The 27,694-nt window shown below is 44.8% G+C and overlaps 1 protein-coding gene across 8 annotated transcripts; it reads right to left on the bottom strand.

Moving 5' to 3' along the window:
- grin1a (glutamate receptor, ionotropic, N-methyl D-aspartate 1a) lies at positions 1-26,116 on the bottom strand. 8 transcript variants are annotated; one of them, XM_057018055.1, is made up of 22 exons: positions 25,419-26,115; positions 22,417-22,551; positions 21,010-21,186; positions 17,420-17,482; positions 16,555-16,652; positions 16,175-16,296; positions 15,055-15,229; positions 14,606-14,750; positions 14,178-14,264; positions 13,856-13,991; positions 13,558-13,685; positions 12,822-12,986; positions 12,576-12,694; positions 12,091-12,203; positions 11,501-11,649; positions 11,235-11,392; positions 10,545-10,706; positions 10,126-10,235; positions 9,650-9,795; positions 5,777-5,803; positions 4,944-5,054; positions 1-2,062 (listed from the first exon to the last, which is right to left on the bottom strand). In XM_057018055.1, exons 1-22 carry the CDS (start codon positions 25,665-25,667, stop codon positions 2,000-2,002), a joined length of 2,838 nt encoding a protein of 945 aa, XP_056874035.1. In that variant the 5' UTR covers positions 25,668-26,115; the 3' UTR covers positions 1-1,999. The 8 variants fall into 8 exon arrangements, with proteins under 8 accessions (XP_056874035.1, XP_056874036.1, XP_056874038.1 ...); XM_057018056.1 differs by lacking the exon at positions 5,777-5,803 and having other exon boundaries at positions 25,419-26,116; XM_057018058.1 differs by lacking the exon at positions 4,944-5,054 and having other exon boundaries at positions 25,419-26,113.
- Between the last annotated feature and the right edge of the window lie 1,578 nt (positions 26,117-27,694).

The raw sequence follows: 27,694 nt of genomic DNA, 5'->3' as shown, positions 1-27,694 counted from the left end.
TTAGGCATGGCACTTAAAGTATATTTTATTTACATCTGTATAAATATGATGGCTCAATGTAAGGTCTTCATTGGAAAAGGTAACAAAAAAAAGAATTTCTTCCCCTTTTGGGTGGTGTGTTTGTGTGAATGCATGCCCATGTGTGTGTGTACAGTTACAGTTTAAAACATTCTCAGCTTCAGTCATGTTTCAAGCACAATTTTATCAAACGTAGCGATACTGAACCTCAACTGAATTACAGTTCATGTTGCTCGGGTGATCGACGAGGCTCAGCTAACTGTAGTTAGCAACAGGGATCCAAAAACAAAACACTGAAAAGAAGCATGCAGAGGTCAGAATGAGATGATTCTGAGTTCAGGAAACAAGTCCAATTTTAACATCTTGAGAAACATTACTCACAAAGACGTCATAGGCGATAAACTTACAATTTGATTTCTTAAGAAAAGAAATTAAAGAGCGACTTAGCGGAAATGGTGTAATTCGTGATGACGCAATAGCTTTGACCCCCCTCAGTATAAAGTGCTAGCAGTGTCAGACACTCGAGGGATTTTACAAGGTAGTCTCTATACAAACAGCAGTGGTTTCTCAGCTCCAGAAGTTTGGGAAACGGCCTGTTTTTGCATCTAACCAAGACCTGCTCACAAACTGAGCCGCGCTTTCAAGTCACTCGGGCTCCTTCGTGTAAAAGTTCGCTGGTGCCGTGAAGGCAGGAAGTTTTACAGGAAAGAGCGAGTGTTGGTTGGGTGAAAAACTTGGCCCTTTGATGCAACCCCACTGGTGACTGGAAATGAGAAAGGTTGCTGCGGCAGGAGAGAGGAAGAGGGTGTCCCCAAGTGTAACATGGCTTACAGTTGATGAACAAGGACCGAACAGAACTGCAACATCATCGATTAATACTGTGAATTTCTGCCTTCGGATATTTAGCTCTTGTTATAAATAGTACTAAAGTGTAACAATTTTCTTATAAGAGTGCTTTCCAAATAAAATAACATGCATTTCTCACATTAGTACAAAAGTAAACAGAAAAGAGATAAAATACACAATCTGATAATTACAGTAATGTTTCATCATTCAAATGAAGGATAAAGTTCAGTACAGTACATATTGGCACCTCCAGAAAAGAACAATTTAAAGCTATTTATTTGATGTATTATTTAGTTTATCACAAATATTAAGTTATCGTGATGTAATTTACATTATATTTATCACTACTTTCCTGTAATTTAACTTATTTAACTTTAATTACTGTGTGTAGCCTAACTAGCTATCACTAGCTATCTTATTCATCTTTGGATAAAAACAGAGGCCTAATTAGGAATGACACTTCCAAAAATGACTGCTCTATCCTGAACTGAACTGAACCCCTTGATGGAAACTCGGCTTTATTCCTATCCGAGCACACGCATGCGTCCATCGTTTACGAGACAGTCCTCCACATTGGTGCTCCCAAATCAACAAAACATCATCTACAAAACCGTAAAGTGTAAAAACACGGATCGTGTCTTAGAAAACTATTGAAGTCCACTAAAGCTTACATTACAAGATGTTAAGAAAGAGATAGATATTGGAATGCTATCTAAATTTAACTGGATGTGATATGTCAAGTAAAGTATTGACCAGTTATTAGACCAGGCTAAACTCTGAAACCCATTAACACCAAACATTAAGTAAATATCCGTGAGTAAAAAGACCAAAAAATAAAAAATAACAAAGGTCAAACCATTAAGTTAATAACATACAGAAGGAAAAAGTTTATGTGTCATATGGGTATATACGTGCATGCTTAGGGACCCTACGATCTAATAACAAGTAATCCTGACTTTTTAAAATGTGCAATTCAGTGTTTTTCGATACTTTCCAAGCCGTCTCCTCAAAATCATTGCGTGCAGATCAGTGACATGAAAACTTTGTCCCGACGGGGAAAAGGGGGTCATCCTTTTTCCTCCTGGTCGCGTTTCCTCTCTCCTTCAGAAGCGCACATCGGCGTCCCCACTCTCTTCTACACCACAGTGCTGACAGATGGGTCAGACAGTTGGCCTGTGATATCAGTGGGTGGGTACTGCTGCAGAGGTTAGGACAAATGGGAGGAAGAAAGAAGACAGCCATTTAACAGGACATCGTGACAACAGTAGCATTGGGAAGATTAGCTAACATTAGAAGCATTCTACATTTTTTGGTTTGCTTACTTTGGCACATTTGCCACATAGCTGCAGAAATTAAGAAGCATTAGTGGTCTCTGACCCCTCTCAGACACATGTGTGTATATCTATCTATGGAGTTGATTAAAACGGGCTGGGTTCATTTCAGTTTGGTTGTGTCTGAGGTGGGTCATTTGGGAACAGTCATAGGATCCTGTTGTAGACAGCAGCACATTGGAATCAGTCCTTTCTACAGTGCGTACTAATCCTGCAAATGGTTCCGAAGGTCCCCAGAGTTATTATTTATGCAGACATCTCTAATTTTAGCACCTCTGCAGAAGAAGAATCTTTGACTGATTTCAAAGTGTTGCTGTGCTGGATTCTTAGACTCTTTCCCCATTTCACCATACTTCTTTGGAAGCAGACGGCATTGAATTAAGGGCATTTACAGGATTTAAACAAGGTCCTGATTTGATTCAGATCTACAGTCTCTATGGCACCGGTGATTTCGCTTCTGCCCGTGTCTTTTAAATTGGATAACAGGCATCAGGCAGCTGAGGCTGTTTGTGTCACTCGTGAAATAATTGTCAGAACACATGCATACTAATGACATAGAGCGTTTTGTGGTGCAGTCTCATGATTTCTGGAGTGTTGGGCATTTATTTTAAATATACCAATTGTAATCTTGATTCATTGCACAGCTGTAATTCTTAAAAGCCTAATTATCATCATTCAGTGAATGCATCACACATTAGCACAAGGAGTGCGGGGTCCAAACAAGGAGGAGTATTGCCTCCATTTGTGCGCCTCTAGTTTCTTTTTTGTTCTTTAGTCGTATCCACTTCAGCAGGATGATAGAAATTTAAGTGCCTCTCCTTTTATGCCATTACATTCAAGCTTTAGAAGCTCTTATGCAACTAACATGCGGACAGATGGTGGAATAGCGTACTGAGAGTTAAAAAGTGGGGTTTTCTAAATAGACTCAGATTCAGTGTTCCTCAGCTTTGATTGGGAACTTGCATCATGATGAGGCTAACAGCCCCAGTTTGCATCTTCTCTTGTCTGGTACCTTCAGGGTTCTACAGGGGTCAAGTAAACCAGCAAAAGAGAGACACTAAACTGACATCACAACCACAGTTAGTGCGATAAAACCTATTAAACTATGATGGTATGACTTCTTAAATGTGGCTACAAAGAGGATCTGCATTTATTCTAGTTTTACTACGGCTATGACAGTCATTGGCATGCTAGCAGAGGGAGAGAGGAGCAGTGTGGCATGTGGGTGAGGGACACCGACACTCAAGTCCATTGATATCCATTAATATAAAAAAAACACATTTATATAAAATCAAAAATAAAACTCAAAGACTGGGGATGACAAATATTTCAGTTGGATCATCTTTTTTTTTATCCGACGGCCGGTTTTTTTTTCTTCCTTTTTTACATTCACCATAATAAACTCACTCATCGTTGTTACCGACAAAGCAGATTTCCTTGATCAAAAAAGTGAAGGTTCAATGCAAAAAATATACATGACACAACATACTCAAAAGGGAGAGAAAAGACAATAGTTGAAATAAAAACAGAAACACACAAAATCCTTTTCATTTGGGACGCCCTTCGCTTCCATAGGCTATATTTCCCCTGAGAGACACATTCAAAACACAACAGTAATACATCAGCCTGTCTGTGTAGGTGTCTATTCTACCTCCAGAGAGAGTTTCATGCCAAATTTGGTGAGCGGCCAGCTTTGTCTGGCTGTACAGCTGGGCCCAAATAATCACACATCACCAGTTTGTCAGTGCACTCCATCGTTTGTGGAGTACAGTCTCCAAAATAGAACAAGCACCCCAACACCCTCATTGTGCAAAGCACGGATCCAAACCTGGTGTTAAGAGTCATTCATTGAATCGCCGAGAACAGTTTGTATTTGTGTCACAATGAGAGTCTGAAGCGTCTTGGGTTTTTACCTCACAAAAACAAGTCATGAAACATACTAGAAGGCTGCCTTGACCAGCTGAAAGAGGCATGCACAGTTCAGAACACAAGGGAACTGAAAGAAAATGAACAAGGAGAACAAAATATGACAAAGCAAAGAGACAATTCATTCACAGGATCTGTATCGCCGAAAGGGGCAAAATGAGAACATACAGTGTCGCTTTTCCGTTCCCAGGAGGGCGCGCTTCAAATAGGAATGACAAGAAACCAGCACATGCTTTTCAAACCAAGAGCAGGACCAGCAGTGGCTGAAAGCCAAACACAACTGCGGGCAGGGTCGATGCGAAGAAACGACGAGTTCACAAAGGACTCAGCAGTCGGTCGAAACAGGACACGATCACAAACACGCACACGCTTACACCACAACACCACCATCAAGAATCAACGTCCAAACCAGAGGCGGGGAGGAAACGCAGCCCATTACAAAGCACCACAGGTCGACTGCCTGGCTTTTGTCGCTCCTCTCCTCCAGAGGAACGCACCATTAGGACATCACATTGCAGAAAACTTGCCCTGGACCACAACCCCACCCCTCAGCCCCTGACCTGACCTGCCCTCCTGAACTGATCACCTTTAGAGGACCTACAGCAGCTAAATGGTAATGGCTGGTCGATGGTGGATGGACAGACACTGTGGCTGCTGTGATGGACGGACTGAAAGATGGCGTTGTCTCTCGGTTGGGTATGGATATGTCGGTAGAGAGGACAGAGCGGGAGGAAAGAAGGAGTGAAAGCAGAGACAGGGGGGGAGAAAGAGAGGAAAAGAGAGGAATAAAGAAGGGAAGAGGCTGCTTCTCCGTCTTCTTACCGTGTCTTTGGAGGACCTACGTCTCTTGATGCTGGAGGCCAGGGAGGTACTGATGGACCTAAAAGAGGCTTTCTTTTTGGGGTCGGGCTCTGCTCTACCACTTTTCCTATCCTAAAATAAATATATGTAGAAAAATTATTCATGTTCTCTGGCTGGGGTGATAACCATGGAGTCAGTCTCACCCAGTCTTTGTAGCCCACAACACCACCACTGTCCACAACCTCAATAAATGATCTTACTTTATTTTGTCTAAATAGAGGGAGGGTCCTTGAGCGAAGGGCCAAAGCATTTGGATATATAAAACGCGCATAGAGGGAGAAAGGAAGAGATAAAGCCATGCGAGAGTGGAAATCACCTGTTCAGACTGACATGAGATCATCTGCTTAAATTATCTCTCCACGATGGCACAGTAGTGTTGACACATTCACTTGGTCCTTAGAAATGCATTGAAATGAGAGATGACTAGTAAAGATGTCAGTGGTTGTGATACCTACGTTAACTGTTTACCATATTCTGCCTGGAGCAGCCTCATTGCCTGACAGTTGCAACATCCTCATCACAACTCAAAGGAAGTTTTAAAAAAAGATGGAACGCCTTAATAATGAGGAAAGCATGTCTACTGCTGTACTCTAATGCAGAATTCAGGACATTTAGATACTTAATCCTGCAAAAAAAGTAGAAACTAATATCAATTTTGACCATATTGTTATAAATAGCGGGCCAATTTGGTGCCCTCCCTCCGTTATACCATCAGAGTGCCCCACAGCTACTCTCAAAACAATAACTTGGTGTTTGTGTGTAAAGAAAGAAAACTCATATTAAGGTATTCTTACATCCTGAGTCTCTAGAGAGGAAGAGGGCTGCATAGGAGGAGAAAAGAAAAGTAAAATAAATGTCCATCCAATTATTATTACTTCAAAGACGCTCCATAAGCAAAAGCCAAAGAAACCAAAATAGGGCAGATTTTAAAATGATGATTAAAAAAAACTAGCCAAGCTTACGTTACACTCACATCCAAAGCCAAGCAGGCAGAAAAGCTACAGTCTTAATAGCCACTTAAAAGCATATCAAAGATGGAAAACAGCAATGACAAACTCAGTAATCAAAGCCCATTCAAAGTCATTATACCTTAGAGGTATAATGGAAATTCACCCCACACCCAAAGGAATGGGATGGCGATGAGGAGTGCTCAAAAAAAGGGGGTAAAAGAGGTGTTACACACCTTCCGCAGCTGTAAAATAAATGTTAATTCTTAAATAATGCTGAATTATAGGCTAAAAGAAGCTACGAAAGAAAAAGATGCATGGCAACGTATAAGGAGAAAGATGAGCATGTAGTTTCAGGGGGAAAACCCTTTGATTGGGCGGGCAGTGTGGTGTGAATTTCAACATGCCGGAACGTTCTCAAGGATGGAGAGAGGGGGGGGGGGGGGGGGGCATAGAATAATAAACACCAAACAAAGAGCAAGACAGATACGTCTTGGCCAGCACTGGCCCTGCAGTACATCCTTTTTCATCAGGTCACATGACTAGGCACCATTAAAGCCCAACTATATCATCCGTCACATGGTCACATGTCTCCCATCCCCCCTAAAACATGAGATCCAATGGTGGCTCACATTCACTGGCCTGGAGAATACGATGAAGGCTGGCAAAGAAGTGTTTGAATGGACATGTGCGTTGGGTTTAAGGATTTTTTTTTTTGTGCAGCAATAATGAAAAAAACTCTTATTCCTGCTGGAAAATAATATGTTAGTAAATGAGAAAGGTCAGGAGCGCTGGACCGACATCTCAGTGCCGGGGAAATCAATGCCCAAGTCAGTTTACGTCTTTTAACCTTTTACATTCCCGCATTTCTTACACGTGTCCATGTCTGGTCACTGCTGGCGCGCAGCCCCGGCCATGCGTGGCATGCTGGACCATCAGATGGAGCGTGGAACGAGACTTCATTTGCTTCTTGTTCAAAACAGAGGAAAGCTTCCAGAGTGCGTCTTCGTAATTCCTCGGCCTTGTCATCATCACAGCCCAATGGGGTCTTTCACACTACCGGTATTTTCACCCGAAATTGGACCAAAAGTTTGGTTTCTTTTGACTGTGCACTTCTGAGTAACATCAGTAGGAGGGGGAGAAAGAAGCTAAGCTCTGTAGCCCCTCAGTGATGTAGTGGACAACACACAATTGATATTGTAATGCTAATAATGATGATGAGTTATTTTGTCGGGCTTGTCACAACCACACGACGATGCATTAACTGACCTGATTGAAGGAATTACAAATGTAACCAAGTACTGTAGACCCATATGGATAACAGTAATGTTAAACCTGAACATAAACACCAGATTATGTGAGCAAAACCAAAACACATCAAAAAATGACTTGTTTTTGCTATTAAGACCAATGGCGAATGACTCACTGCAGTTTTGCTGGAAATAGGCCTGAGTCTTTCATTTTGTATTTTCATCACTGACGGTAGGGCAATTGCAGCTCTTCCAACAATAAAACCAGTACACTTATTCAGGTTGCTATTTTAGCTGGAACAGTGCATCGGCGCAGCGAGACTTTTAAATGCCTCCATATGATCTTATTCATGCATGAGTAACTGTAGATCAGATACAGTAAACATTACATCTCCCACTTATATTATATGACACAAATAAAGCTACGTGGTGCAATATGCTAAATTGTGCCATCAATATTTAACTTTACGTAGGCAAATTGCTTTAACTCCACTACATCATTGTGGCTCTTTAAACCCGGAATAGCTTAAGCATGCATTTCTAATACAAGTGCAAAGCACTAAAATGTTTAAAGTTTTATTTACAGGGAATTTAAGCACACGTAGAGATAATGTCACCTTACAGCAGGAGTTGAGGTTCATCAGAAGTGCACGTTGTCTGAAGTTCCTTGTGTGTGTTTGAGGATATATACCGGTAGGTAGACAAATAACTTAAAACATTAGCCTTGGGCAGGATATGCATTCATGTACAAACATGTACAAGCAGTCAGAATGACGTGAGAAAAATAATTTTCTGAGCTACACTAAGGAAGGAGGAGGCCACATCAACCGGTTTTGCGTTTCATATTTTAGTGTGTCTGTTCTACATGACAAAGCTGCCATTTTTAATTTGAGAGACTCATCATGGGGGGGGCGGAATTATATAAGTTGTTTAATATCTGAATAATATCCGGAAGCACTTTCACACAGCACCAAACAGACTGTATTAGCTTGATATGACATGACTTCCTCTTGAGAAAACTTGCATAAGACCCCATAACTACTGTCCCAATTGGGATGTGGACGATTGTGCGTATCCATTATTTTGGCTCGAGGGGCTCACAGTGGAGGTCAATGAGCAAAGATGTGCAAGTGTGGGACGTCTTTGTTCAGTAGTGCGGATAAATCAACATGATGATCGCTGACATGATTATAAAACATACTAGTCCCCCGGCAGTTTAGTGTGACCCTCTCCTTTCTCAGTGAATCCCCTCTGCATGCATTTGCCTGCTGTACGCACCTCAGGAACACACATCCACAAGAGGACACTCAAGACATATACATATAGTTATCAGGCTGATGGCAGACACCGTCAGAAGGACACTGGGTCGCTGACAAGCACTTGAGATTGAATACTGTACCTTCTAGAAGCCCTGCTGAGGTCATTCAGCAGGGCTGCTGCACTGACTCAAAGCTGACAGGGAGTCAGCAGACAAAGCGGGCCCCATCAACCATGAACAGTGTGGACAATGGTCCTTATGGGACCCCAAGCGATTGTGAATGATTTGAATTGAAGCCTGGTTTGATTGCATTTGGGGTGCGGGGCGTTAACTTTTGTTTATTTGCTGAGAAGTTTGGAGAGGGAATTGGTGACCTGTTACAGTAGGGGAATTTGTTTATTGACATTAGATATATTATATGTGAACTAAATGTAATATGTAAATAGTACTTAACTGCATATTTCAATCCCTTCAGTGATTAATTATAATTGTGCACATTAGTGAATACATTATTTAGTTCATATTACATTATTACAAGATTGATTTATGTTAATTAATGTGCTTTTTATTGGGATTTTGTGTGGGCTGAGAAACTGTATGATATGAAGGGTAATACATTTGCATTAAATAACTACAGTTGGGACAAACGCAGTGTGCACTCGAGAATTCTGCTGCTTTTATTGAAAGTGTCATTGCAGCATGATGCCAGTGCATTGATTCTAATCTTTACGCTCTATTTGTGTTCTTATATCCTGACTGTGACACAAATCAATGGTGTCCTTGGAAAAGTGCCCAAAATTGAAAGTAATCAGGATTATTATTCTAAATAATGTTTGGGTGTGTTTGTGTGTGATGAGGTCATGGACTTGGATGGTGACATTTTAGTTTGGATGTTGATCATAACAGAGTATTGCGAAGCTGCTGATTTGATTGCTACTCCAAGAACAAGAGCTGACATGGAGGTGGATGTGGCTCTGCTCTTTAATTACGTACTAGTGAAGGCGTGCGAGCCACAGCTTGACTTCTAGAGGCCTCCTTAGTCTCCCGCAGGCGCACAGAAGAAACACGGCCTCTGGGAACTGTCACTGTTGGGACTGAAGGGTGGCAACTGGGTCTGATAAGGTTTATCAAGCTGTTGACCCCTTCTCCATTATAGCCCCAGCTCCTCCACCCCCCTCCACCCTAGAGCAGCCTGAGGGGACCAAATCCTACCTGCAGGTTCTTCCTCCAGACATTGACGGCCGCAAAGGCCAGCTGCATCTGCTTCCTGCGGGCGTCTTTATGGCGTTTATAGGCGATTTCGATAAAGATGAGGAAGATCCCTGCTGCTATGCCTCCAGCCACCAGCATGAAGACCCCTGTTAGAAAGTGACAAGACAGACAAACAGAGAAAAGAGGTAGAGATGTAACCTACAACCATCTGCATTCCGTCTCTGTCTTACTCAGTGGCCGCGCCTCCATTTTAACTCTGCTCCTACTGATGACAGTGGTAAACGACGCACTTTTATTTGCAGACCACAACTGCACAAAGCCACAGCACAAGATAATGTACGGCACAGAGCACCCAGGCGGACATTAAAACATCGATTTTTATAAAGGTATTGGACAAAAAAATGCTACAGTACCTTACCACTGCAGTTTTTGTCCAATCACTTTTAAACGCACTCTCTATGCGACAAGGACCATACCTGCCATGTTTTCAAAGGTGAGTGTGGCTGGGGCATTGCTCCTTGAGTCACACTCCTGGTATCTCACCCAGGTTTTATCTAGGTCTTCCATGAATCCATTCTCATGAGAACTGCAAGGGGTCGGGGGTGGTGGGGAGAAATGTGACAACGTTAACAAAAGACGCAAACGTTGAAAGAGCTGAGCCGTTCACCTCGAGATAACAACACGGACGCAAATCGGAACAGCAGGGCAGGTGACAGACTGGCACAAACATGACTCAGACAAACAGATAGCAAGGGAAGGAGAGGGGAGATATAGACAGAGATATGACACTAGGCAATGTATTGGATGGCTGTTGAGGGTCAATACCTGACCCCGAAATCAGAGCGATAGGAAATCAAAGATTCATACGAGTAATGCAGCTTTGGCTGGGACAGACCTGAGAATGGCCAGGGACACATTCTGTTTCCAGGGGCTGTCCTTGCGCATGCCTATGCCAAAGCCCGAACGGAAAAACAGCTCTCCCGTGGTCACCAGGTCGCACTTCTGCGAGGCTTCAAACTCCAGCACCGCAGAGTCCCAGATGAAAGCATGCAGTTTGCTGTGGGGGGAGGGGAGGAGGAGGAGGAGGAGGAGGAGGAGGAGGGGAAGGAGGGGGTTACGGTGCAACAGTACAATGATTTACATACACATTTACGGCTCCCAGCCCTCTTTCTCGCACACCACAGCATGTGAGTCGTTCGGCGTTTACCAGCGCTCCCTGCTTATGGCCAAATGAAATCCAATGCCAGATGGGTGAGGGCGTGTCCCCCATTGGCTTTCCCCATCTCACCATCTCACTGATGTGCGTCTGGATTCAACCTGAAAAAGTGTGCTCCTTGACTCAGTATTAGCTCAACCTCACACTGGTGTCGCTTTAGTTGACACATCCACATTGTCCCTGGACATCATCGTTAGTTCGGTGATGGACCTGGATCAGAGCAGAAGCTGCAGTAAATCCTACCGCTTCCATCTGGTCCTGCGGCCCATGCCCACCCGACCCATAACCAAACCAATCTGACTGGAATAACCCTGGTCTGTGTGTTCAGGCGAGAGGCGCTCTGGTCAGCCCTATCTGACCGTGACTCACTTGTCACGCACAGCCTGGATAGCCTCGGCGGCACTCTCATAGTTGTGCTTCTCCATGTGGCGGTACATGGTGCTAAGCTCCACTTGCCGCCGGAAATAGATGTCCACAGAGCTCTGTTTCACTGTGGCGTAGATGAACTTGTCTGATGGATTTCTCAGCTGTAAAAACAGACAGGAACAATAAGGTAATTGCATAATTGATAGATGATTTATCTCATCTTATACAGTATTTATAGGTTGGTGACTAGAGCGTGTCATTGCACACACCCTCGGGTCATTGATGCCGGTGATGCGCTCCTCAGGCCGATCCAACACCAGGAAGGCAGCCAGGTTGGCAGTGTAGGAAGCCACAATGATCATAGCGAATCCAGCCCACACCATTCCCAGAATTCTTGCTGAGAAGCTGCGAGGCGCACCTGTGTGGAGCGTAAGTTTTGAAATTCTTCCAGTTACTTCCAATAAATTAGTTTTCATTAGAAACCTCTAGATTTAAATCAGTGTTTTAAGTTGGTGAGTAGAAGAACACTGAGAGAGGCCCGTAGCGTAGTGAGCCTTGTTCCTCAGTATGACATGGAAAACTGTGTAATGACTGAAAGTCGTTTCACCCAAACTTGGCACAGAAGAGAAGTGAAAAAAACAAAGCTAACTGAAATGACAGAAGAAACTGTGACAAGAAAGGAAGGAATTAATTCATCGCCCTCAAAGAAAAACATGACAAAGAAACAACATTTGGAACTAGAAATGCCTTGATTTTTGTCTTGCAGCAACTGCAAACGTGCACAGAGACCAAAATGCTTGATGCTATTAAAGTTGACGACTTGGAGATCTTTCTGTTTTCCCTCTTTTTTTGGCCTCACCTTCTCCAATTCCAGAGTTCAGCAAGACTCCCCAAGAGAACCACATGGCAGATGACAAGGTGAGGGCATCTTCTTCTTCCTCTTCACTGTTTACTTTAAATCTTCCAAATGGGCTGAAGGGAAACACCGGGAGGTTGCAGGAGATTAAGTGAGGATATGTCAGTATTTAATAAAACAAGAAAACCTTGGCATCCCCAGGCAAGGAGAGGAACTAAAAACCAAGCAAGCAAAGCAAGAAAGATGCAAACTCTGAAGGAAAGCAGGTGGACATAAAGGTGGGATGTTGTGGTCGATCTTCACCTTTTTCTGCCTTGATGTCCACACTGAGGGAAGATCAGCAGTGTGCAGAAGTGCATGTACACGCAGGAATAAATTAAAAATAAACCATTCAGTCATCCAGTCATACCCTCCTCCCCCAACACACACACGCACACGCACACACACAGGCCGAGAGGGACACACGCAAACACGGATCAACCTTGTACCTGAACCGGTCTAGTAGGTAAAGCATCACCGCCACCACATGCACCGAAAGACCCACCAGCAACCACAGCGTGCTCTGGAAAGGCTGCATGAACGAGTCCAATGTACTGCGAGGGATTTCCTGAAAACGCCGCAGAGCTTCTTTTAGAAAACATGCAATCATTTTATGTACAAAAGGTTTCAATGTGATTCAGGAACTGCAGTGTACTGTTGCGCATCTTCCGTGTGGTGCAAAGGTGAATACTGACCTTTTTGACCAGGATGGTGAGGCCCTGATATTTAAAGGGTTTAGAGAATTCAATGTACTGAGCTCGTTCATTGTTTATCGTCAGTGGAGCCACAATCATGTCAGCCAGGCCTCCCAGGAGCTCTCCCATCATGCCATTCCACTCTTTCTTGTTACTGTTGTTTACCTAAAGTCCCAGAACAAAGAAGGTGCCATTGAAAATCAACAATGCTGTCGTGTTTGTCATAGAATGTTTCCAGACGCTAAGGAACTGGGTTAGGCCTGATGAGGATAGACGTATTGGGTCTGGGCTATATCTGTCTCTGCTCTACATCTGTGGAAAAGTCTCTGTTGTACTAGTTAAGGAGGGTTAAAAATGATGCACTAAAGTAATATTGTACTTGTGTCTGTGATGAATATGCACACAAAGTGTGTAAAAACACTTGCAGAAACTACTGTATTTTGCTAATTTAATGAATTCCTTCCTTAAATGATCTGAGATTGGTCAGCTGTCAGAAGAAACCTTGTAATTAAACCACCCATCAGAAACCATAATAGTGAAAATATTAATTCAATCAAACAATAACATCCAATTTATTTCTTGTAAATGAGGCGACTCTGGAATCCCAGAAACCCAAGGGTATTCATTTTAAAAGCTCTGCTCCACAGTTTTGTTAACCATTAATGTGTCACTGTGGTAAACTGGAGTGAATAAAACCAGCAGCTCATAATAGAATGAATGTGATCATAAAACGAACCCGCTCTTGTGTTCCGAATTTCCCATCAGCCACCAGGTGCACCTCATAGGTGAAGTTCATGGTCATGGCCAACTTGATTAGAAGATCAACACAGAATCCATAGCAACACTGAGGTACAGTCGGCCGACCTGTAACAGACGTAAAGAGGGACTGACAAAACCAACATTTATTCTGAATGGTAAACTAAGCTACACGTAACTAGAAACACCTAATGCATATTATGGTGTGTTCACCTCTAAAGGCGTGTGGGCTGTGCAGTAAAAACACCGATAATAAATATAACACACTGTTGGGGTACCTGGTATCGTCTCATTAGGCCCAGTGCAGATAACCTTTTTAATTAAGACTCCATTTAACGTCATTTCCTCCTTGCATGTCCCATCTGGCATCGTGGGTTTCACATAAACAAATGGCTCCTGGTGTATCGTCACTATCTACAGAAGATGGGACAGAGAGCTGGTTACCATGTGGGAGGTGGAGCGGCTGCGATCCTAAAGGGAGCGGAGCAACTGGAATATACGGAATTAATGCTGCCTGTATGGACATTGGCAGGTTTCTTTTCCCTCGGAGATGCAAATATCAGTGCACTTTCCAGGTTTGTGATGGAAAAGGGCCCGAACCTTTAATCGAGTGGACATCTGGAAGCCCTGCGGTTTTTCAGTTTCTCCTCCAGGCCAGATGATCTTCCTCTGGTTGTTCATTACCACCTACAGGGATGCCACACACACACACACATGCACACACACACGCACGCAGGCAGACGCAGTGTTATAGGTAAGTGTTGACAGAAGGCTGGCTGATGATGTGGCACCAACACTGTAGGTGAGCAGCACTAATGAGTCAGCATTATATAATCACAGGTCAGCACTTCTTCTATTTACTCCACCCACCCTCTGACTTCCAGGAGATTGTTATCATATCATCAGATGATTTTTGTGTTTGGGATTTTAATTCAAAAATTAAATGAAATCCTAAATAATCTCGTGGGAGTGCTTGAATTCCCCTGCTGAATTAGCGGAGAAGCAACAAAAGCATCATATCATTTTACCTGTGTTCCATTGTAGATTCCAACTTGAATGAGTCGACTCTTCTGGTAGTTGAGGATACTGTAGTGGGCATACTTCCTGTCGCCGTCGTCGTTGAACTCCACGCGTCCCGTCAGGCCCTCTGGGTACTTCGAAGACATCAGTACCCTGTATGAAATGGTTGAAGTTACCTTTCATGTGTGATTATCACACCGCTGATGCCTTCGAAGGCGCTGGAGTTACAATGACTAACATTCATGATAAACAAGGATGAGTTATGGCTGAAGAGATGCTCCCGTCACCATATTTATCAGGTTGCAGTCCTTTTTCTTGATGCTTTTTTGTTTTCCTTTTAATGTGATTTCGAACCCAAATTAAAGTGGTTTCAAACTTGAGGTATAAACTTTTTGTATCCTATTGAGTGCTCTGGAAATTTATGGATCTACAATTCTACATCTTTTCTGGCAGTTACCGTTTAAAGAGTGGCCCTGTTTTCCAGATGTTGGTGTTGCCCACGCATCCCCTGGGGGGTTCCGTGATGTTCTCCTTCTCAAAAAGCTCCTGGATGGACTGAGCCACGACAGCCACTGCATCATTGATGTGGGCTGACTCATTCTTGCCGTTGATGAGTTGGAGACCGATCAGACCTGAGACCGGGCCCAAAGCAAACAAGCGTCACTAATCTGAGCCAATTAGAAACTGTCAGGATCCTTTTGCAATACACAGAGTGGATCAGAACTTATAGGGCTTCCAGTTTAGACATCCTGAACGAAGGTCAGACATCAGCAGCATGATCCGTCCTCAATGCCTGTTCATCTCAGGAGATGTGCCTAATTTGGGTTGTTCAAGAAACCAGGCAAGAGTCCCGATCAGGTCTCTGATGGTTGAACTGACCTTTTTTACAGCATGTGTAAAGAGTCCCTTGAAGTTGGATTTTAGATCCTATTAAGTTTAGGACAAGCAAAGCTGTATTTGTGCCAGGTAAAAACAGAAAAAAGGAAACCGAAAAAAGAAAAGTAGAAAGTAAAATAAAGGAAACAAAAGTATATTTGAGCACAAGCATCAATCCAACTTCAGCTAAGTTTTCTGATTGCAACCGGGTCCGTCAGTCTCAGGAGGTGGATGAAACTGGACACAGACAGGACAGCAGATGCTCTGCGGGGACTGGTTGTGCTTACGGTGCAGGAAGACACTCGACGTTTGTGACCACAGAGTGAGTAAATATTGTGAGAGGCTTGCGAGGAAAATCGGTTTTACCTTACCACTCTATCAGTTATCTGTCGCACAAAACTTCCTGTCTAATTCATTAGAATCCAGGGCGTTAATACGACACGTTAGCACAGTGCATTTACCTTAATCCAACACATATATGTTTAACTGTGTTCTGCATTTACACAGCACATTTAAACCTTTAAACACACACTGCTTAAACGTTTAAATGCCCAACACACCACATGCGTTTGGAACAAATTATGCAACACATGGATTGTTCGATGGTTAATCCCTCTAATCTGCGTGCATTAGTTATCAGCCTGTGATTAAAACCAGGGGGGTTAACTCATGTACGCCCACTGGCCACTGAGCGAACCTACCGTCTGGCGCCTCACTCAGGGCTTTACCCGACATCTCTCGCTCCCCCACCAGCCACACGTAGCCCGAGCCCGTCATGTTGAGGAAGCGGGCAGCCTTGTACACTGCAGCGGCATCTTCCTCGCTGAAATTTTCATTAAGAAGAGAGAAAATCTAGTGGACACATTTTACTTATAAATGTCTTTCCCCCCCGTAAAGGTCAAATATGCTTTTCCACTGCATGAGTCTGAGCAGAGGCACAGAATTGGCTAAAAAAACGTGCAAATCTAGCAAATAAGCAGGTGAATCAGCAATGAAAATCATCCTGGGCAGCACTGTTTTTACATTAGCTTGTAGCAGCAGCATTCTGTGTGACGTCTACCTGTAGCTGTGAGGTTCTTACCTGGCCGACAGGATGATAACTCGGGCCTCCAGCTCTTTTGCCTCCAGCAGCAGGGCAGTTAAGTTAGTCTCCTGGCTGAACTGGAGGACTTTCTCTGCCTGTGATCGGGGCATAAGAAAGGTCAAGCCAGCTTATCTTACCTCCCTCAGACACCATGCTGCCTCTTTACCTCGTTGGTTTGAGCTTAGACGTTGCTTTTTTTTTTTTTTACAGTCAGAGACTGAAAGGAAAACGATCCATGGGAACCGGCTGAACTAAAAGATTAAAAAGCTTGAAGGGGGGGAAAAAACTTTTGCATTTGTTCGCATGCAAACTGAGGGTTATCAAGGCTCCAAAGAAGGACGTGCATGTGTTAGGTAAGGGGGAAGAAGAAGAAGGTCAATGCAACCGGTAACTAAAAACAAGTGAGGAGGTGAGGAGGATGTTTTCCCCCAACAAAAAAGCTGCTGAAAACTGGGGAAGTGCTACAAAACAGGAGGAAGTAGCATCCGGGAAACAGTTTTGTCCCCCACTAACGGTTCTCCACAAAGGAATGAACTTGCAAACTCTTTTTGTATGTGTGTGTTCTGAGTACATGCATTCCTTTATCGAAGGAGAAAATGAAAATGATAAAAAGCCGGGCGCTGCTCACTGAGTTCCTTTTTTTTTTCCATAATGACAAAAAAATTATAGAGTTTTCATAACAAAAACCATTCTTTATTTAAATCATAGGGGAAAAAAATCTCAACGTAAAATATTAAAGAAAAACACGTGCTATCGAGAGAAGGGGGACATTTCTGGGTCGACTGGTGACTGGTTTGGGCTGGTTTCTAGTTGCTACGTTTGGAAAGTTGGTGGGCGGCGTGCATTGACCATGCAAATATACCTTAGGTCCTCGCTTGTTGTCATAGGACAGTTGGTCGAGGTTTTCATAGTTCCTTTTTTTATTCTGATGAGTAATGTGCACAGAGAAAATATGCAGACATAGAAAAATATTATAAACACTTGAAAATGGAGGGCAATAAAGCATTCCAACAAATCTCCACTTTTTTTTTCAAATTGGGATCTTTAACATTGGGGCTTGCAAAGAACACCAGCGCCGATTTACGAAAACACAAAGATTAGGGGAAACCAGAACACTTGCATGAATGACATCCAAAATCAATACCAAATGCTTTGAAACATACTGTAATATAAACACTCAGTAGGTGTCAAACATACATTCTTGAAGGTTTTTAGCAAAAATATAAAAAGAAGCTAACACCTGGTTAAGGCAATACAGCTTTTCTCCTAGCTTGTTCTAGGGCGCAAAATGTGCTTTATTACCCAGTTCAAAGAATAAATAATAAGCTACGAACCAACACTTTTTTCCAACTTTCACATAAAATATAGTTTAATCTGAGATGACTCACATTGCACTGTACACTGGCAGTATGGTATAATGTGCAGCAGTGTTCATCGGCTCGCATTTGCTAACAATGTTGTCAACAACAGCCTTTGGAGCAGCACTCATCTTTTTTTCAACACAGTCTAGATTCCAACACAGCGTGCATAATTCCAAGTAGCCAGTTGCAACGACCAACTGCTTTTTTACACCTTCAGAAGCCTGATGTAATATGTTAAGCTAGCATGTGCAGTTAGCTCACTGCTCAGGCCCATCCACATCCACCCACCCTACTACACTGACCAGTAATGGTAACGTTGATAAAATAGTCAGAATTGTCAGATCCAAACACAGAAGACTGGGCAAGGCCACCTACTCCCTAGTCCAAATTTTAAGAATTGGTTTCTACTAGTTCTATAAAGACAATCCCCACCCCTACACATTGAACGGATTGGTTCCTGGGGTTATGGATACATCTGCTGTCCTGGCTCTTTATGAATGAATTCCAGAAATTCCAGAGAAAACCTACTCTTATTGTTTTTTTAAATTATTTTAGCACCCATGTTGTCACTATTTGTAACTGCAGTTGAGCTTTATGTTCCGTGGGAGGAGACATTTGATAGTCCTGCCTGAGACGTGGAACCATTTTGCTGGAAAACAATATCTTTCTGCTTGGCAGGATTTTCTTCACAGCTGCCTGGCTCCTCAGGACACACTTCAGTGCACTCCTGGCCCATTTGCTTCCTTTCAGTAAGTCGACACTGACTGTGCATCTGTCCTCCATTCATAACTGAAAGCCTTGAAGACCTTGTACCCAACTGTAGTTTTATTTTGATGTAAACAGAATTCCGAATGGCAAAGGTGACAATGTAAAAAATCAGCCGCACCTAATCTAAATGTCACTATCGCAATATCTATATATTTATATATAAGACTTAGTTACTATAAGACTTCCTGTAATGCCCCCAGAGTTTTGCCATATACATTAGTAACAGCTAAAATGAAGAATGTCCACTACTAAAATTCAGCAGCACAAAACCCAAATCTTTGTTTTTCCTGAAGAGATTTCCTGAGCCCTATTTTTACACCCTCCGCCAGGCATTAATATTTCATCTCGCGTCGGCCACATTTGCATTTTAAGTCCACTGTGTCCAGAGCCTCTTTGCTGCTGGTGACAGTGATCCCCTGTGAATGTGTGACCCAGCTAAAAACATGCCATGAGACTGCAGCGCGCACACATTTGCAGCGTGTGCAGAATGGCCGAATCGCAGCAGCAGCGCCTCTTCCTCCTTTAATCAGAGCGCGACAGGAGGAAGCTGCAGTGTGTAATGCACACCCTTCACCCCCACTTAAACACTTGACGTTATTGCAATCATATATAGATTCAGCAGGAACGATGGTTAGCATCGACATGCTAGTATTAGGCATGATTCTTATTGAAAGTGTCTCTGGTGTCCAATGCTTTACATTTGAAACATTTCTTGAAAGGCCAGGTAAAAGATGAGTAGATGCACTTTATTAATATTTCAGTGTACTTTTTAATCGCCTGTGTGGTCAAACATATGCGGTAGAGTTGAGAGACGGCTAAAATTGCACATGGAGAAGACGCCAGCAACAAAAAAAAGATCAAGTCCCATCGTGGTCGGAGCAAAAATGAGACTTGCTGAGCCCGAATTTTTAATGCTGTGTCACCGCACTTTCAGCACCCGCTGGGTTAGTCATCATTTAACTTTTCTTTGAGCCTGGCTGCTGTGAGTAACCATCTGTGGCAACAATCAAGCCTCTCACTACGCCGGCATGCTGGGATGAGCACAGCAGTTCGATTAACTACGACCGCATTTGCACACGCGATCGTTCAGAACCACTGAACTCAAAAACACCCATTCTGGCAACTAAACTGTTATTTGCTATGGATATACAATTGGTGTGTGTGTGTGCGTGTGGGCATTCATGCTGTGGTCATACAAACTACATGTATGTGTAATTAAGGAGACAAGAGAGGAAAAGAGAAGACAAGATAGAGGCAAATGTGGGATTGAGCCTGGTGCACCAGATGGCTTCATTAAAGCAGCCAAATGAAGATTACAGAATTATAAAACGGGCTTCCTGCAATAGCAATAAAGTACTTTCAATGTGGGATTTTCTTTTTTCCAGTCTTTATAGGAGATGTGAGTTTCATCCAGATAATTTGACAGCATTGTTGTTTAGACTGTACGCGCCGGGTGGCACAATCTAGCAAGATTAATCCAAATGCCTGATGATGTTTGCCTATTGGTGACTGTTAATCAGCTGCCATCACAGTCACGTGAACTGTGCCATGTTCAGGCTCTCATGAGCTTCAGCTTTGATTAAATCTCTCTAAATTGGGACTTAGCCTTTCACTCTGTCACACAATTACAGCAAAGAGCCCCAGAGAAGAGCCCGATTCCCAAATGCGAAGAGGGGAAAAACCTCCTGAGGTAATTACCGGACACAAAACAGCAGTTTCTTCTCCTTCCTAACCTCTCGCTCTGTTCATAAAGGGCACACATCATTGCACTCTCAAGTCTGTTTTGGCTCAAAGAAGATCAGCATTTTGCTGACCCACATACACAGCTCAGAGCTACACTTAAAAAGGATGCATCAGCTGTTTCCTAAGAAATTATAGAGGTGGAAAAAAATCCCAAACATAAACATTGTCAGAGCGTGGGGAGCGCAAATCCTCAGCGCACAACGAAGAACCCCCCTAGCTGCTGTCCGCTGCTAAACTCATTAGACCGTGATGGTTTACAAAGCCCCATGTTAAAGTCCACTATTTGGCTCCCATTGTGGAGAGACACTGAATAATTTGGACTATGGCAAAAAGCAAAGTGAAGATGAGCAAATAAACATACAAACTTTTGTCAGATTAGACCACATTAGACGCTGTTGATGCATTTAGGAAATGTTAGCCAATGTTTACACAATGGTGAGAAAGGGATGTGGCCACACGACAGAAGGGGAAACAGTAACGTACATAGAAGACCTCTGAGGTGTTAAAAGCCCGACGCACTCGGGCGCTACTGCTCTTAGACTCTACGGTAGGGGTGGTGCTGCGGGCCCGAGCGTCTCACCTTTGTCTCTCGCTCCTCCAGGAGGGTCTCCAGCCTCTTCTGGGCGGCCCTTCCCTCGTGGTCGTCGCTCACTATCAGGATGATGTGGTTCCAGTTAAACTCGCGCATCAGGTCGAACCAAACGTGGGCCTGGTGGGAGTACGGGGGGACCGTGCGCAGGAAGGACAGATGGATACTCTGCAGAGTGTGGAACAGGAGGTGGAGTTCAACCTTTTGACCTCTGTCAGCTCAAGTGTCTCATGAAAACATGGTTTTAGTCTAATATCCACCGCTGGGTCTGCGTTGTTCAGTAAAAACACCCAAATCCAGCAGATTTTTCCAAGGGTAATGCAGCAAAACGTCAGTAAAACTATTTTTGAGGTACCTGAGATACCAGCAGAACAAAAGGAAATGATCAAAACTACTTTGGTTAAATATTTAAGAGAAAACAACCGGGGGAAAAAACCAGACAACCCGTGAAGGGGTTAAATGCGAGCTAATGGACGTTCATGGGAAAAACACGGTGCGTGTGTTGAATCGCCTCCACTAGGGCCTCACAGCACAGATCTTTCTAGATCAGTTAAACACACACACACACACACACACACACGTTCAGTGTCGAGCGGATGACCTTAGCCGTTACGATGGATCATATAGAAAACATATAGCTGCAAGTATTTTGGTCATAATTGGGATTTAAGCTTTAGTTTCAGTAAAAGCAAGCAAGGAGAGGGGGTGGAGCCTATCCCAGCCTCGTATGGCTGAAGGCAGGACCCGGGGTGGCCCTGTGCCTCTAGGGTATATTGACGGTGCTCTGAAGGTCTTCTAGCACCTCCACCTACTTCCAGAACACCTACTATGGTTTGTCCACATGGGGGCTTGAACTGAGAACCCTTTACTTGACAGCTTAGTCCCTTACAGACTGAGCTATAAATAAACATCATGCCTTCCCATCTGTGCGCTGAGTATTCTAATCTCTCCATTTAACGGCGCTGCTTTCCTTGGACTTGGAAGATTAGGGGACGTTTATATAAAAGCTCTTCATTGAGGTCTTGGATCTTGTTGTTTTTCACTTTAATGGCTCGTGCGTTACAAAAACATTACCTGGGTCAGGTTTCCACCAAAAAAGCATTTATTCACAGCTCTTTTAATGGAGAGTGGTGGGACGATTAATCTAGGAGGCTTAAGAAGCCGCCCCAGGGGAGCTCTCCTCTCCTCTCTCTCCTCTCCTCTCTTCTCCTCTCCTCTCCTCTCCTCTCCTCCCCTCCCCTCCCCTCTCCTCTCCTCTTCTCTCCTCTCCTCTCTCTCCTCTCCTCTCCTCTCCTCTCCTCTCCTCTCCTCTCTCTCCTCTCCTCTCCTCTCCTCTCCTCTCCTCTCCTCTCCTCTCCTCTCCTCTCCTCTCCTCTCCTCTCCTCTCCTCTCACTCACCTTGTCTGAGTAGATGGACATGCGGGTGGTGAGGCCGACCACAGGGATGCGGTAAAAACCCGCCGTGTAGGAGACAGGCGTTGGAGTGAGGTGGTCATTGGACTGGGGAGGGTGACTCACCAGGATAGCATAGACCTGCAGAGACACGGAGGAAGAACAATTTGTCATTCTTACACTGGCGGGAATAAGAAACAGCAGCAGCTGCAACCTTTTCTTTCTCTCTTTGCGTGTTATTTTGTATTAGCAATACCAAATTTTAAAAAAAATCATCATTTATTCTTATTTTCACTTTATATGTCAGCACCTTAACTTTATTGCAGAGAGTTTTTTGAGTCAGTTACAATATCTCATTTTTCATTTGATTGAAACAGTTGAAAAGTTTTGTAAACAGGTTATAGATGCACTCTTTAAAATCGTGGTCTGCACTCATAATTGCTTCAAATTCAAGGTAAAAGAGCAACTGATTGCTGCATGTAGCTATACTATAGGGACATATAGCTATACTATAGGGACATATAGCTATACTATAGGGACATAGTCACATGATACCAGCTCTGCCCACCATAAAAAGTAACTAAGCTCTCCTTTGGCATCTGGTATGGACAATCATTTCTTTAAGCATTTTAGAACACAAATGACCAATGGAGGAGAAGTTGGAAGGGATCCTGGTCCTGCTGCATGGTTGTATGGTTGTTGTCAATGCAAGATGCTTTTTTTTATAGGATTCTGCGGGAATTTAATAAAAATAAACAGCAGAATGTGGGAAACTTTGTCCTCACATATGGGTCCGGTCCTTCCACCAGTCCTGCCAGAACAATGATAGTGGGAATCAGGGTGAACAGTGCATGTGTGTGATCAAAATGAGGTATTTCACCACCACCTGCAGACTGCACTGCCTTCAACCTGCAAGATATTTCATCTCATCAAGTAGAGCTGAGGGACACGTGAGGGCGGAGCATGCAATATTAAAAGGAGTAATAATCTGTGAAATTAGAGCGCATCCATATGACTTGTTCCGTCAAATGCAATCTGTGCAAAGTGGCCCGAGAAGATTTAATGCGAGGAGAATCATTTCTGCCTTCCTCCTCCAGCGACATCACACGCCAGCCTGACCCGAGGCGATTCGATAGCCACATTAACTCGTGACAGGTAATTCACGTTTGGGGATGTTTTGCTATTGGGGTCCTTCCTGAAAGCCAGGAGAAGAAGTGGAAGGTGGTAACTGGGATGTCGCGCTGCGATTGGTAAGTTTATGCATTTAAACCAGATGCAGCGGAATGAAAACAGCTTGTTTCAACAAACGCGGAGCTCAACGACCAAAACAAGTCTGGCGTGTCCACTTTAACAGCTCCAGTAACCAGGCTAAAAATAAGAAGAGGTTGGGGGGGGGGGGGGGGCAGTCTGTAGGGGATTGTGCTGAGAAGCAGAGTCCTCGGTTCAAGTCCTGGTGCAGGAAGATTTTTCTGGTAGTAAGGGAAGGTGCTGGGACAGCTTCAGAGCACTGCTGAGATACCCTTGAGCAAGGTACCAAACCCCCAGTTACTCACACAGACCCCTGTGATGAGCTGGTGGCTCACTCAGGGGCGGACCCTGCCTTTGCCCGCATGCCCCTGGGGTAGGCTCCAGCACCCCCGCAATGACCCCAAAAGTGAAATAGTAGTCAAGAAGAAGAGAAAGAGAAAGAAGAGGACTCGAATGTCTTCAGTACTGCCCGACGAATATTAATTCATGTCTGGTTGAGCCTCTTTTCTCCGCACTACTTGCACCACAGCTGCTCTCGTGGAAGAATTCTGATGAGTCCCTCTCTCCAACTTGCGATACACAGAGCGAGAAAGTTGGCACGGCGGTGGCGTCCGTGGATTATGGATGGGACGTGAGCGGTCCTTATGGCATGGGTGAAAAATGAGATCATCCAAAGCGGCATCTCCTCCTCCATCTGCGACACACTTCCCTTCTTAGCAAAGCGCCAGAAGGCCGTCTCGACTCGCGCGGACCTTCTGTCCAAAGCCGTTCTGTCTGATCTGCTCCTTGAGAGCTGATGTGCGCGGCTGATATCGGTGTTGGTGCGCAGTCGATGGGACGATTAGCCCAGAACGCTTCGGCTGAGCATGTGACAGGAGACCTGATATGACAGCGCTGTTGCAGCACCCCACCAATTAGAATCAATGAGGACTGAGGACATGAGTGCAGCATTAGCTGGAGGCGTGCGGCGTCCTTATGAAGCCTAATTATGTGTGTGGGAGACAGAAGAGGGAGCACAAGAGAGACTTCACGCCTCAACTCGGTGTAACGTCGCTGCTTGTGTTTCACCAACTCTCAGTGGTGCGGAGCCTTACATGCACCATGAAAAGAATGTTTGCTTTTGCTGGAAAGGCGGGTTGAATCTTGGGGGCGATCATTGGCAAAGATGTTACTGATGGGTTGTTATGAAGGAAGAGGGGGGGGGGTGATCTTGAGTCCCCTCCCCCGCAAACTTTGTCTAATTACAGCCTTTAATTTTTCATTTTCTCCCCTTAAAGCTCTTGTATCATATCACACATGCAGCGTAAGTGCTCCACCCCTGAAGGAAAACACACAGCTACTGTAGCCGTCGATGCTGCTCCTCTCCCTCACACACACACACACGCACACACACACACTTATAGTCACACATGATGTATTATCAGATTTCATTGGGTTGCACATATTTGCCACTGTCCTGGAATGTAAACCTGCCCTCTCTTGTCCTCGTTTCATGAAAACTGGCAGTGGAGTTCACTGCAGGACGGAATTGGACTCATCATGGCAGAACATTGGTGAGCCAGTGGAGACTGATCCGAATTTCTCCGATACAAAAATGTCCGTGCAGCCTGCTGAAACTTTAGAGGGGAAAAAAACACCCATAGTTCATCAACTGGCTCTTTAACTGATGAATGCTTGTACTGTAGCTTAAGTGATCATAAAATGGGCTATAAAGCAGGTAATGTACAATTCAGGGCAGATATTGGGGGGGAGTAAAGTACCTGACTGGAGATGAGGTCCTCGCACACGGACAGAGCCATCTGGATGGCGTTGGGCTTGTGCGTGACGGAGATGGCGGTCAGCTTGAATTTGTCCCTGCCGTACACCTGGTTGGCCTGGTTCACGGCATCTTTGAAGACCTGCTCGTACCTCTTCTGGCTCAGGACGGCCCCGATGTTCACGATCTTCGGCTCGCAGCCGGCCCGCGCGCAGGAGCACGACAGGAGCACCGCCAGCAGAAACAGACGCATCGTGCGGAGCACCAAACAGGACAGCGCAGCCCTCTCGCTTCTCTCCCCGGTGGCGGGTCGGCTCGACCAGCTCCTGGACGGCAGCACGGCGCAGTGACGGTGGAGATGGAGCAAAGTGGGCGGCGTGTGGAAGCGTGCACCCCCCTCCCAAAAGAAGGAGCTGAATAGGGGGGCGGAGAGGTGGGTTTATGTGCAATGCGGTGAAAAGTGCATCGTTAGGGGGACGCAGGCACCCAAAGATCTCCGACCCGCCAATGGTTCTGGATCAGGACTCAAACCCCGCGCGGCCCCTCGACCGAACCGCTGCGTCCGTGGCTCCGTGCGCTGTGAATGAGTGCACTGGCCACGCCGCTCCCTCCCCGCGTGCCCGGCTCGCTGCTTGAGCGGCTGCTGTCCTTGGTGCTGACAGCTGTGCATGCGCGGAACACCGGCAGCCGGTGCGCGCTCCCGTCGCGGAGCGGTGTTTTGCGCGTTGGCGTGATGCTGCTGGAGCAGGAGCCGATTGCATGAAAGATGTCATCATCTTTCGCGCTGGATCGCCTGATCACGGACACGGATCGGCGAGATCCATTTCAAATGAACGCGCGCGCGGTCGCGGGCAATTTCTGCAGAACTGTGAGATTTTAATCCCAAAATTGCCCGATTGCGTAGAAACAGATGGAGATGTCTGCTTTGTCGTGAAGCCCTGCGCACCTCACCAATCACGCAGCCGTCACGCTCCAACGTGCGTGGACTCAATCCCGCGCGTTTTGCTCGGACACGCAAATCAGTGTTGGGCCGTTGTGTTTTCTGACTCCGCGTTCTGCGGAGTTAAACCCGAGAAGTGGGAACATCCCTGCAGCCAGAAGCATGTGCAGAATCAGCCTTCTCCTGGTTACCTTGGAAACAAGATTTCTTTTTTTTTTTTTTGCTACAACCATTGTAGCAAACCCACTGTGACTTTGTTCTTCATGTAGAGGAAACACAAATGAAGCCTCTCTGTAGGATTCATGTTACAAGATTAATGCTCAGTGGTTTTAATAGAAAAATATGGATTTCTAAAGCAGGTCAGCATAAAAAAGTGGCTTTGAATGACCATAAAGTTTTTGCTTTAAAAGAAACAGGGCGGAATTTACAGTAAAGCAGGATTTTGACAAATCATTTGCAGTTTAGCGCATCAAAGTGCTCAAATTGAGCATCGTGAGTCCAGTGCGCCACGCATAGCTGCTGCTGTCCCAAAGCAGCTGTTAAAATAGCACTTTAGTCCGTCCATCTGTGGACGGCTGGCAGCTCTGTTCAGCAGTAATGAGGCGCAATAATTAACGCGCCGCTGAGGAAAATTGCGTTAAACCGCAGCAACGCAGGAGGAAAAAAAAAGGACGTGATGACCCCCCTGCTCCCGGGGGACAGCCACGGGCCGGTTGTGCGTGTGCTCGTCGTTTACTGGATGACCCTGACTCACGCTCATCGATAAAGCTGTCATCATAACACCTCCTGCTGAAGGGGCGCACAGAAATAATAATATAGAATATGTAGAATAAATATAGAATAAAGCTGCACAAGAGTTCAGGCTTCGGTCGCTCGCCCACACTGAAGTAAAGCAGTCATATATGGTCCCACCCACACGGAGCGGGCCCGGAACTGAGACGCTAGCGTGCGTGCTTTACATCCCCCCGAGAAACGCGCCAGGAACGGGATGTGTGTGGAAAATAGGAGGGAATTCTGTCGCTTTAAGGAGAGCGGTTTATAAAAGAAGAGGGAATCTGCAGCGCTGTTGTTTGGCCTTCACCAAATCACGCGTCTGCTGAGCCTGGCCTCAGCCGTGCCATCCCATAAACAAACAACCTGTGTGACCTTGTGCGTCAGACACGTGACCCCCCCCGCCTGTCAGGTTCATCATGGAAATGACACGTGTGGACAGGAGCATGTTTAGGTGGTGTAGACGGGAATTAAAGTGCATAAAGTGACGGATGAAGAAGATCAATTTCCAGTTTTTCTTGAGGGACTTTTGAGCGCAGGTCTCTGAGCGGGAGGACTGGGGGGGCGGG

The sequence above is a fragment of the Takifugu flavidus genome, chromosome 20 (genome assembly GCF_003711565.1).
Source record: "Takifugu flavidus isolate HTHZ2018 chromosome 20, ASM371156v2, whole genome shotgun sequence".
Classification (NCBI taxonomy): Eukaryota; Metazoa; Chordata; class Actinopteri; order Tetraodontiformes; family Tetraodontidae; genus Takifugu; species Takifugu flavidus.
This window is presented reverse-complemented; position numbering and strand designations above follow the sequence as displayed.